Source organism: Caloenas nicobarica, chromosome 6, assembly GCF_036013445.1.
Source record: "Caloenas nicobarica isolate bCalNic1 chromosome 6, bCalNic1.hap1, whole genome shotgun sequence".
Classification (NCBI taxonomy): domain Eukaryota; kingdom Metazoa; phylum Chordata; class Aves; order Columbiformes; family Columbidae; genus Caloenas; species Caloenas nicobarica.
The window spans coordinates 5,662,316-5,674,861 of NC_088250.1; the positions used below are offsets into that span (position 1 = coordinate 5,662,316).

General features: G+C 40.0%; 1 protein-coding gene across 5 annotated transcripts in view; it reads right to left on the bottom strand.

Annotated features, from left to right (window-relative positions):
* The window catches only part of DIP2A (disco interacting protein 2 homolog A), a 110,190-nt gene that overhangs the window by 43,013 nt on the left and 54,631 nt on the right, over nt 1-12,546 (bottom strand). For all 5 annotated transcript variants that reach the window (XM_065637244.1, XM_065637243.1, XM_065637241.1 and 2 more), the window contains 2 exons: nt 11,159-11,278; nt 5,759-6,004 (listed from right to left, as the gene is read on the bottom strand). In XM_065637244.1, coding sequence (XP_065493316.1) covers nt 5,759-6,004; nt 11,159-11,278 — 366 coding nt within the window. The remainder of the gene's footprint in view (nt 1-5,758; nt 6,005-11,158; nt 11,279-12,546) is intronic.

A 12,546-nucleotide genomic window follows, 5' to 3' on the forward strand; every position in this document is an offset into this window, starting at 1 on the left:
CTGAACACATCTTGAGGGTGGACACGGTGACACAAGACTCCCTCACAGGAAAGTAACTGCTGACTTAAACTGATACCTGCAGTTTGTAAGATCAGTCACGGTTTCCCTTTAGCAGCTTTTCTTACCACTTGTTTTTAACGGTTTCACAACATTCCTGGTTTTGTTGTGGTACAGACACAGTATGCTCTTCACTGGGGCATCTGTCAATGAGAACACCTGGAATGCCTGTAACACTAATAAAACCTGTGGTATGGAGGCCAACGCTATACACACACACTGCTCACAACAGATACATTTAACACAGGGTTTTCTGAGGCATGAGGTGGTCATTTGTGGCTGGACATGACATGCTGTTTCATTTTAATGGTGTGTGCTACAAGCAATAAATACTGAAGTGTTTTTATAATGTATATTGACATCAGGAAAGGAGGACACTTCTCAAATCCTCACATACAGGAGGCTTCAGAACCAACTTGTAACAAAGCAGCTTTGTTTAGAGCTGCACCACGTTTCTGTGCTGCAGAACAAAGCCGGGGGAATACTGTCAATCCAAAACAGTGATCTATAGATTATGGAACGGTTTCGAATGGAATCTCAGGTTAGGAAACTGCAGTATCCAGGAGAAGTGCTCTAATGAGAAAAAACAAGAATTAGAGGCCTGAAGTATTCATAATATTGAATAAATGATTCAATATTATGTGCCACAAATCCTGCAGAAAGATCTCAAAGTGCAGGGACATCCAGGCAGTGCTGTGAAATACATATATTGCCCCATCCATTCTGAGGGAACAATGAGCAATAAGATAAAAAGTGCTCATAGCTCTGTTCACAGATTCCCAGAGCTGACACACCAGCCACCAGTACAGCTCTAAGCGGTTTTAAAGGGATCACCAGAAGAAAAAATTAAATCCATTACCATACTTTGCAATGATCATCACTGCAATACCAATTTTTTTATTGCTGAGACCTGTCTTGCTGGGTACTAAGCAAGGACCACAAATTCCTTTCATGTGGGTACGGTACCAGAAGGACAAAATATCACTCCGTGTCTCTGACAAATGCCTGAGTTAAAACCAGTAATAAGAAAAGTTGACATCTATGTGTAAAATCAATCTGTAGTACCACTTTAAAGGGCATATAGAAAGCCCATGTATTCAGAGTAACTCAAAATGCTTTTGCTGTGTTCTATATACTTTTTGAGTGGCTTTTTGGTTGCGCCTTTTTTTTTTTCCTTTGCTTTGTCAAAGTCCCAAAACACAGACTTATGCAGCATACCAGTTAATCACAGATAAGGACACAGAATCAAATGTACCTGTTCCCATACTGCAGGATTGGCCCACAAGTCCATACTTCTCAGCTTACAGACCCTGCAGTGATTATCAATGTCTAAACCTTCCACTCCTTGAATATATAATACCATCAAGAACTACAGTTTGGGATGTATCTGCAGCGTGGTTTCATCAGGAAAAGGCCCCAAAACGGCATTGCTATAGATGGAAGTTGTCCCCACTAACCATTAAGGTGACACAAAATGTACACGCAAAGTGACGTACACATAGGTACAAGTATTATCTAACAATCAAAAGAGGGAACAAGAGACTGACACACACTATGAGACTGATGCACAAATGGGTCAGTAGATGCACATAAAGTACAGAAGTTGAAATGCTGAAAAGATGGAGGTTTTACTATGCACATTCCTGTTGGGAAAAAGCAATCTTCCGCCCACATGCACGAGGCAGATATTTGAAATACAACAGCTCTGCAATTAGATGCTCAGAAAATAACATGAGCAAGAAGCTATTTGGGAACGTTTATGGAAGAGCTGTGTGCTTAGGAACAGCTCAAAGAAATCACACAAAAAATGAGAATGCTCAGAGGAGAAACAAAAAAACCATTCACAATCATTCCCAACTGAAAACAAGCACAAAAATTTGCTATATATGGAGCTGCTAATCTATCAGCATTCATGTATCTTACAAGCATCTCAGAGCTGAGTTTCATGCCAATCAATGCCCCTCACCATAGAGGGGCCTTATGAACTACTTCTCTGGTGCCCACAGCTATTTCATCTTATATACAGCAGAGAACTGACCCTCCCAATTCTGCCTGGAGAAGGCAAAATTCTTTCTATGCATGTAGAAGGAATAGAATTCAATTTTCAGGATTTATGCTCAGCTAAATATTGCATTAGCTTCATTAATTATTTAGGCATTTTATTAAAATATGCCCTTGAAACCCATGAAATTAGTCTGTACCATCTAGAGATACTGTGGCAAAGCAGAGGAAGAGAAAGGGTGAGTAGTCAAAAAAAATTAAAAGGCTGAACAGACTTGTGACCTCAGGAAAAAAGTTAACTGGATTTAGACTGAAGCACCTTTCCACTATTGGTAAGAAGACAGAGATAAATGCCAAAGAGAGAACAGTGGCCCAAGAAAGAATGTATGGGATACAATACAGAAAATCAAATGCTAGACATCGGACAGAAAGCAGCATCTAAGGAGGAATCTCAGGCTGAAGATTCAAACACTTTAATATAAAGTCCTTACCTGGGTTAGACCTAGAGACAGCCGTGTATGATTGTTTGGTCTCTAGGAAACCACTCAACCAAAATGGACATTTAAAAGAAGCTTATTAAACTGTATTCTAACAACCGAAAAAAGAAAAGTGCACCAACGCAGCCAGAACACAAATAGGATGCACAAGCCGCTACTTCATCCTTGCATTTCCCCTTCAATAAACTCTTTGAAACTGTTTCTAACACACTTACAGCTCCTGTAAACTGCTGACAGAGCCAGAGCAGCACAGAACACCTACGCTTATAACCTGGCTTCCCCTTCAGAAAAGGAGTTGTACTTCAAAGTCTTTCAATAAATAGTGGGTCAATACCACGAGAATCCATTTTTCCAGTTACTCTGACAAGAGCTAAGTTGGGAAATATTCCAACATTGAGATGGTGACCTTGAAAAAAAAAAACCTAGACACATTGCCAGCCTTATTCATTTTAAAGAAAATATTGGACTAAAAGAAAAAAAAAGCCCCCAAAACAACATTTAGATGTTGTCCCTGCTTCTATAGGTGAAAGACAAAGAGCTTAAAAATAAGGCACATTCTTATCTGACTTTACCAAACACTGTAACCTTCCACTTGCAACACTGCAGTCTATTGGTTGGGAATTTGGTACGATCTCATCATGAAAAATGCAAGCTGGAGAAGATGAGCTGCAAGGGAACAATCAGCTAAATCTAAATTCCCCACCATATCAAAATTGTGAATAGCTATTCAGTACATAGTCAAAATACAGAATATTTTAGTACGGCATAATATGTAAAATATGTCAGATGCCTTTTATATTGCTGGTGTCAGCACATCAGCTGAGAAAAAAAACCCTCTTATGATCTAGGACAAATCAAAAGAGTCTTTTTTGAAAGTATACTAGTATTTATCAATAATCAAAAAAGTTTCCAATGTAACAAATGAATAAGTTTCACGTTCTTGTGAGCAAAGATTATAGACAAACAAGAAAAATGTCACAACTGAATTGTTATTGGACATGCATGAATGTCACCAAGCTAGAAATGAAAATTGATGGAATATGGCAAGCATTTCAGAAATGAGGAAGATTATTTTCTTTTGCAAAAATGCATATAATTTTTTGTCAAAGGCACTGGAAATTTTACCTTTCTAAATATTTTTAGTAGATCAGCTCTTAATAATCCCTGAGCTTCCTTCCTGATAGATACTGTAATCGCATATTTATTTCCCATTAATGAAATTCCAAGCTCCTCCACTGCATGCAGTCCAACATTTAGCTACATAAATGCTGGACTGTGAACTCTTACTAGGGCTTTGATTTTGCATAGAATTTTGATGATTAAATAATCCTGATGGATAGGTCTTAACAAGCTAGTTGTGAAATCTGATATGCATTTATATGGCCTGAGATATTAGACATAACAGGACGCTGTGTTACATTTTGCCTATCTTGTAAGTTTTCACAGCTATATTCAGAGTTTCAATCACACTTAAAATGATGGCCAACCTTCCAAGTTTATTTGTTAATTTTAAGAAGGTAAACACATTCCATCTCACTTCTACTAAGTACAAAAAAAATTTGCAAATTTCTCAGTATAAATAAGCTTGGAAATGGGAAGACAAAAATTTGGAGTTCTTTAAAGGTAATAAGATGGGTATGTTTTGTACAAACAAACAAAAAAAAATTAGTAACACAGCCACAAAAGTTAACCAGAGAGGCACATCCAGCCTCCAGCTGGTTCAGCATCCTCTCCCCGTTTCACAATGTGCTTTAGGAATCTGGAGCAGTAAAACTCCTGGTCACAAACTACAAGCATTAGTTGCATTTTGAAGCCTGTAGCTACTATAAACTAAGGCTGATGCCCCAAAATTACTACCTGGCAGAAGGAACTCTGCTGGCAAACCAGTAAAGAACGGAGAATTGATCCTCTCATGAACAGCTGCCTCACACCAAAGAGAACTGTGACCTGTTCGTATCATCCAAACAGGGAGGTCTAAAGGATACATGCTTGGACTTCCAACAAAAATTCAATATAACAGCTAGACCAGCTGCTTTTGCAGCCTTAAGTTATCGTGTTAATTGACATCTCAAAGTATACAGAAGCCTGTATACTCAGTTTAAATCTAAAGCATTGCAGCGAGTTCTCCTCATCTGACCTAACCTGCTCTCTGTAATGAAATAAAAAAACCTGTCTGTATAGTGTATGTAAGCACATAGTCACAGATCAGCAAAAAGTTGGGTAAGTTGAGCACTAAAATTGCCAAAACGAGAAACGTCCAAGAATAATATATGTCATGCCTATTGCATGTAGAAGCACAAGAATTTCATGCTGCAGCCCACAGGTGAAATAAACATCATTCTTCATTTCATTTTTCTAAACTACTTTGGGTAAAAAAACCAAAACAAACCAACAACAACAAAAAACCCCCAAAGTTATTGTTTCTCCTCTAGGTTGATTCCCATTGTTTAACATTAGTGCAGACCTGTTGCACACACATAAATCCACTATCAGTCTTCACTACAGTGTACGAAAACATTGTAAAAATGATTTCCATGGCCTTTCTCTCTGTCTACCCAATCTGCCAAAAGCACAAGACTTTGCCCTGCGTTTTAGGACTAAAAAAAAGCAGCCCAAAGTTCTGGACCTTCAGTGTTACAGAGATTGAAACAAAACTCGCATTTACATTTTTACTTACCAGTATTTCTACATTTTCACTCTAGTTTCACAATAAAGGACTATTCATTACTTAAATTTTAATTAAAGGAAAAAAATCACATTTGAGCTTGAAATCTAGCTTTGTCAGTATCTCTGATTTCACAGCTTTCCAAAAGATTCTGGATGTTTTTCTAGTCTTTTGGGTGTTAACCAATTGAGTCACCTCTGAAATCCTGGTATGAACCTGGGTAAATACATGCAGATTGGAAAGCATGCACCGCAAATATGATCCCTTTGCAATTCTGCATTTGAATCTAGTAAAACTGAACCTTAGATTCTTGATAAACCAAGCATTTTACCAAGAAGGATGCATGTTCAGATCTCATGAACAACTCGTTTGGTTTCAATTAAATACATATATATATATATATCATACATACCTGGTCTGTGGATTGTACATTTTAAAGGCTATTGAGGTATTTTCCAGTTAAGACTTTTGAGTTTAGCCCTGCTCGGGGATTGTAAATTGGATTTGATTGCAACCACACAGGCAGTTCTTTACTGACCTAGCTGGGTGTGTGCCATGAGATCTGCAAGCACAGTGGCAGCAGCGGTGGCAGTGGCGGCATTGGAAGCAGCAGCAGGTTTCCCTCCGGGATGAGATGAGGTGGAGGATGCAGAGGATGAGGTGGAGGAGCCCTGAATAACCCGGTTAAGCCAGGGCTCTACGTTGGAATGGCTCTGGAACGGAGTGGAGGTGATCCGCCCTTGCCGACGTAACGAGCCCTCATCTTCTGATGCTGACGATGTGTCTGTGATTAAAATAACGATGACAGGCATGTAATGTGGGAATGACCCAACAGACGGGAACATGACGTTTTTTTCCATGTTCTTCACGCGGCGTTCTCATGTGCTACACATGAGATGCATGTATTAAGCAAATGGTGTATTCGCATGCACAAATTCTGCTCATTGCCGTCTTTTAGATTAATGCAACAACTTCACATTATAACTAGAAAACACTTGAAGCAAAGTTTCATTCATGTCCTGCACTTGGAATGACGCAAGACTCAAATGAGGCTTCTGCCTAAGGTACCTAGGACATTCACTGACTATTCCGCTGAAAGAATATTTCTGTTCTTAACAGGCAAACTGGATCTCATACCACCTGAATAAATAAAAAAATAAATTGCCTTTTTTTTGGGGGGGGGGAAATTCTTTGATTTTCAATTCTTTTGACAAATATTTTGAGAACAGATTACTAAAAAAGAGCACAATACTATGAAGTTCAAGGAAAGAATAACTTCATCAATCTAAGAATAATTCAAAAGAGTTTAAAAACATATATTTTGACAACATAAACTGATGTTACTCTCCTTTCCTTTTCTCTTCTGAGGAAGGATTAATAGAGAACATCTGTCATTCAGTTGCCAGCCCAGCCTTAAACAGTGACAAGTACATAGAAATGCTTAATAAAGCATCTTTTCATTCTAGATGTATATTTGTCACTGTTAAAAGTCTGATAAAGGGCTCCTATTTTAACTACCATTCAGTTATTTACAACTTTCCAGAAGTTTCCCTTTGGCACTATATCTTTCCACGTTTATTATCTCCTCAATAACAAATAAAAAGGTCTTTCCAAATATCAAGAAAATACAACTCTCTTCATGTCGAGTGAAAAATAGAAACTTTTTTTTTTCAAATCCTCTGAACACATAACTCTTCAGCTCTATACAATTCCATATACATTTTGTTGAAGACGCATTAAAACTCTTTTCCTCATCTTTGTCAACAAATTTCAGTTACCAGGTGTTTCATTTTCTGCTTTTCAAGAATAGGTGCGTTTCCAACAGCTTCAGAACAATTGTTCTTAAACAGTCTAAAACCGCAAAAATCGGAAATAATTTAATAAGAAACTTGTTTAACTCGATGGCATTTTCGAAGCTAAAATTGCAGATCTCTCATTACTTGACCATCCTTAGTCAAACATGGTAATTTTGAATGAAACTACACAAGCAGTTGATCTTTGAGGAGATACAACTGTGGTGGGTCCCATTCCCAGGTCTGTGTCTTGTGTGATATTTCTGGTTTACTGCCACGGTTATAGTTTTTGGCTGATTACTCCATCTGCTCCTGGAGAGGACCCAAACCTGCCCCTCAGTGCTCCCAACCTTCCATTTCTTTGAGGCAGAAAGCAAAAATAAACAATTCCAGGAACATGGAACAAGATGGGATTACAACCAGGTTTTGAATTAAAAAAATAACAAACCAACAAACCACATATGCAATCTATTATCACTTCAGAGTAAGAAATAAAGCTACAGAAAAAACAGGTTTCTCAAAGAATACATGCTCTGATAGTATCTCGTTATCCAGATACAAGTTTAATGAAGTCTCTAACATTTCTAAGCTTTCAGATGTCTTGCATAAGCAGAGCTGGAAAACCCCCACTTTAAATGCAAAATATTAACTGGGTATAAAAATGAAGGATCTGCAGTAAACCCGTTCTAATATCAACCCAAAATTACAACTGAAAATTAGCAGGGGAACATCAGTAACGAGCTCCGTGGCAGTTGCAAGAGTTAATTGGTGGTTCTGTGTGTGCTGTGAGCAGAATGTACTTGGCGTGCGGCTCTTCCTGGCTGGGACCCGACCCAAGAGAGCCACAGAAACCACCACCCTTTGGACCAAACTCGTCTCAAGACTGCCGTTCAAGTTCTGATCACGTGAAATCCACGCGGGGAGGACGGGAGACACGAGGGGACGAAAACAAAATTACGTTAACATTTTTGGAAGGATGACTGATGAAAGCATTGCTGCCAGTCAGGAGTTGGTTTTGAATTTAAGGCTGTGACTGGAATCCAATGCTTCCTTCCTGGTGACTGATGGTAACTGCATGCAATAAAATTTCAGTTATTAAGAAGGCCTGATTTTAATTGCATTAACTTCTGCCAATACAAGGAATTTTAAGGCAGTGGCCAAAAGGCTCAAGACAACAAAACTAGATACTCTAGCGCTACTCAGCTTCTTTGCAATTTCAGGTCTTTTTTGCTGAGCTCACTTTGCAAATAAATGCAGGCCCATAAAAATAATTATTTTGGTGAACTGATATCGCTAGAAGCAAGTCCTTAGAATATTTCTGAATGGCCCGATCTCCCATGATACAGAATTTATCCAGTGGCCTGAACACTGCAGCCGCACGAACACACAGAAGCACTCACAGAAACACGGGCAGATCCCGCTGCCCTCGCTGGCCGAGCAGGTTGGAGCTCACACGTGCACACGCGCGTACAACAGGGAACCCGCCAGCAGCCGGGCTGCGACGCTCGGGCTGCCGAGTCCCTGGATTCCAGTCTCTCCAGTTGCAGACACCTGGATGTACGAGCCCCACACCTGTTCCTCTCCAAATCACCTAAATCTACTCCTTTCCCCATCTGTGGTTCCTCACCTAAACACCGTGTTACGAGTCTCATACACTCCCCAGATATTCTTCCCTTGCATAGAGCCACGAAGATGCTGAAGGGAGTGGAGCATCTCCCTTATGAGGAAAGGCTGAGGGAGCTGGGGCTCTTGAGCTTGGAGGAGACTGAGGGGTGACCTCATTAGTTGTTATCAACATATAAAGGCTGAGTGTCAGGAGGATGGAGCCAGGCTCTTCTCGGTGACAACCAGTGATAGGACAAGGGCAATGGGTGCAAACTGGAACACAGGAGGTTCCACTTAAATTTGAGAAGAAACTTCTTCATGGTGAGGGTGACAGAGCCTGGAACAGGCTGCCCAGGGAGGTTGTGGAGTCTCCTCTGCAGACATTCCAGCCCGCCTGGACACCTTCCTGTGTAACCTCATCTGGGTGTTCCTGCTCCGGCGGGGGGGTTGGACTGGATGAGCTTTTGAGGTCCCTTCCAATCCCTGACATTCTGTGATTCTGTGTGATTCTGTGATCCCATAACATGTCCCACACCCCTCCGTGCCATCCCCACTCAGTCTGAAAGGTTCTCTAGGGCTGACTGGTCTGATAGGTTTCGTGCCTGGGCAGGGGGGCTGGGACTGTCTCAGGACAGCCCTGGGAGGGGCAACCCTTCTCCGAGTCCTTAATTTGGGTTCCTGCTGCCATTCCCCCCCGTGCTCCCCTGGGCTTGTGGAGATGGCTCTGTCACAGGCTGATGGCTCCTAGGACACGACATTCTTTGGGCTCCCCCACCTGCCACTCTTTGTGCTCCTGCAAAGGTGCGCAGACCAGCTTTGATCACATAACCTAACAATTTACCCACAGCACCTCCTTTTTCTTTTTTTAGTATAGAGTCTATCCTTCCGAGCAGCAGCCTGCAGAGCCCTGACCTCAGGCACAATGGGCACAGCAGAAACCCCAGGGACCCTGCCTCAAATCTGTCCTGAAGGTATTCCAAAGAGAATGATACTTTGGTTCTCTCAAAAAAACCTGCAAGGAGATTCCTTCGACAGTTCTAAATGCTACGGGATACAGGAAAGCCTAGCTGTCCTCTGCTCTCAACAGAGTTTCTGCATGCCAGCTATTTTTTGTACACCAAACTGTAGGCAGAACAGCAGCATGTTCTGTTCTTACTGTGATGTACCTCGCACCAAGCACATAGTGATGTGACACACTAGGGGAATGAGAGAAAAGCACAGAGTGATGCCACCTGAAATGCACCGCTGACTGATCCATCAGAGTTTATTTTGGAGACTAAGAATATCGCTTTGAAGAGCTATAACCAGAAAACTCAGGGCCTCTCTCCCAAAGCCTCAATACCCAGGTGGTCGCTATATACTAAATTTCCTCCAGGATTTCACCTTATGCAATTCATGACAACTTTCACACACAAACCCAACATGTATGCAAGAAAACTCAAGAGCATGATAAGCTCTCTGCTGCAACAGCTGCACTCATGGGCTTCTGAGTATATGAGTGCTAGAAGAACAGGCTAATCAAAATGCATGATACCTTAGCATATCTTATAAGCAAAAACATAAAGGTGAAGAAAGACCATATATCAGGCTACAGAAGAAGCTTATTAACTTACAAAATAACTAGAAAACCCACAAAACAACATGCAAAAGTGTGTGACTAGTAAACTGTAATTTTCTTTACATGGGAAGAACAGAAAGAAAAAATATAGCCCAGGACGCAAGAGAGCGGCACAGCAGATCTGCTCTTTTACAGAAGGCAGGTAAGAAATAGAATTGATGGAGAAGGGCACTAGAGGTCAGTGTGCTTCTACTCTGGGGCCACATTAGAAAAGACAAGTGCACACAATTCACAAGTTAAGAGCTTAGGGAAATTCCTCTTCTTTGTATACAAGACACTGGCCCCCAAACACTTGGCTTGCTAGCACAACATGTTATCTAGAGAAAGATTTTCTTAACCACTAGGGAATTCACTGTGAGACAACAGGAAGATTACTTTTGTTTTCCCTAAAAAAAAAAAACAACATTAAAGAAAATGTTCTGACCGAAACAATCTGAACAATTATAGCATATGATTTTTCTGAATGTTTCAAATTGCTCACAGTTGAAATCATCTTGATGAGTGTTCTGCAAGCTAATGCAGCAACTTAATGCTCTGGCATTTTCTTCAACTCTTAAAGAGGAATCTTATGCAACATGAAATAAGGTATTTACAGCTCTGACATGCTTGCCAAGATTATCTCCTTCCAAGCGAGACATTACATAAGAGAACATCCTTAATGCATAAAGGGCAACTGCATAGTCTTATTATTGCTTTCAAGTGTACCTTTAGCAGCTAGAGTATCTCTGGATGAGACACTAAAAATCCTGAGAAAAGACATCAAAGAACAAATCCAACCAACACCTGATAATCAGGAAATACAGCCATTGATATGGAAGTTTATGGCAACATACTTACAACTTAGCAGAACAAAGCATTTGCTCTTTATACTTTGCTATCATGTTCACCTGGCAAGATTTACATATGTTAACTCAATAGATACCTGGAGGTGTGTACGTTTCTACTGAAGAGTGCACAAGAACAGACCGTCTTTTTGAAGGCATGGGCATTTTCCTCTCTTTGTATTTTGCGAGTGCTGCTTGTACTGCTTCGGTGTGGACATCTACGCAGAAAACAAACCAAAAAAAAAAAAAAAAAAGATGAAGAGATTAGGTTTAGTCATCATTTCTTTCTGAAAACATAGAAAGCATCAATGGCATTTTTTACAGCTCAAATCAAAGGGCTGAATGGCACATGATGGACCTTATGGCTTTAGTCCTGTTCAGCCCAACCGCTTGGCTTGCAGGTTCTCAGCTTCAGAGGACACAGCAGAAAAGTCCAAAGCTAAACTACAGTAACGTGTTTTTCAATTCTGAAGCTGTGACAACTCTTTTCAATTGTTTCTCCTTCAATGGTGTTCAGTAGGACTGAAAAAACCCGCCTGCCTCCCACTCAAACTCAGCTCAAAAGCAACGGCTTCAAAAGTGAAGGGAGGATACAAGCAAGGTCAAGTCGACATATTTTCCATGTGAAATCAGCTTGAAAAGGCTTTGCAAGTATCACTGAGGAAGAACATCCAGAAAATCAATACTGAAGTTACAGAATACCTAGCACATTTGTTCTGAGCTATGATTTATTTTTATTCTGGGGGAAATTTCAACACAGATACTGTAAATCTGCAACAGCACTGGAGTCCATCCCTCAAAATCTGCAATGGGAAAAGAAGTGAAAAATGTATATTTGAAGCTCTCACAAAACAATGCAAGTAAAAATCGAAAGAAAAGGCTAAATGTATATGAAGAATTAGGGAAGAGGCATAAACTGTTTTCACTTCCCTGAAAGCAAAAATTAACCTAATATACTCATTGGGTGTATTTTAACTTCTCTTATTTTTAAGCCAAAACTGAGATAAAAGAGGAATTTAGTGTTCAGTCAAGACCACACTGAAGATAAAATTTAATGTATTCAAGTCATTCTCAATTGCCTTCAGCAGATTTTTCTCTTTGACATACATATTTCAGTGGTGTCAAAAGCTAAAACTTATGTAGAAAGTAAATTAATGAGAAGCGAACAGATGTCAAGAAGAAATAAGGCAGACCAAAAATATAACTTAATGACCTAAGATTCAAACTCAAAAAAAACAAGTACCACATGTATACACTTGCACGTAGCTAAAAAAGGGCCCAAAAAGCAAGTACTGTGATGGTGCATTTGTCTTACCACATTTCTTTTACGTGGAAGCTTCAATACAAGAATTAAAGAATGAAACTGTTCAATTTGACAAAAAGATGTATTCCTTCATTAAGCATCAATCTAAGGCTGCAAATACATCACAGGTTCATCGACTCGTAGGTATGAAACTCAGACATGTGACAAACAAACGTTTATACA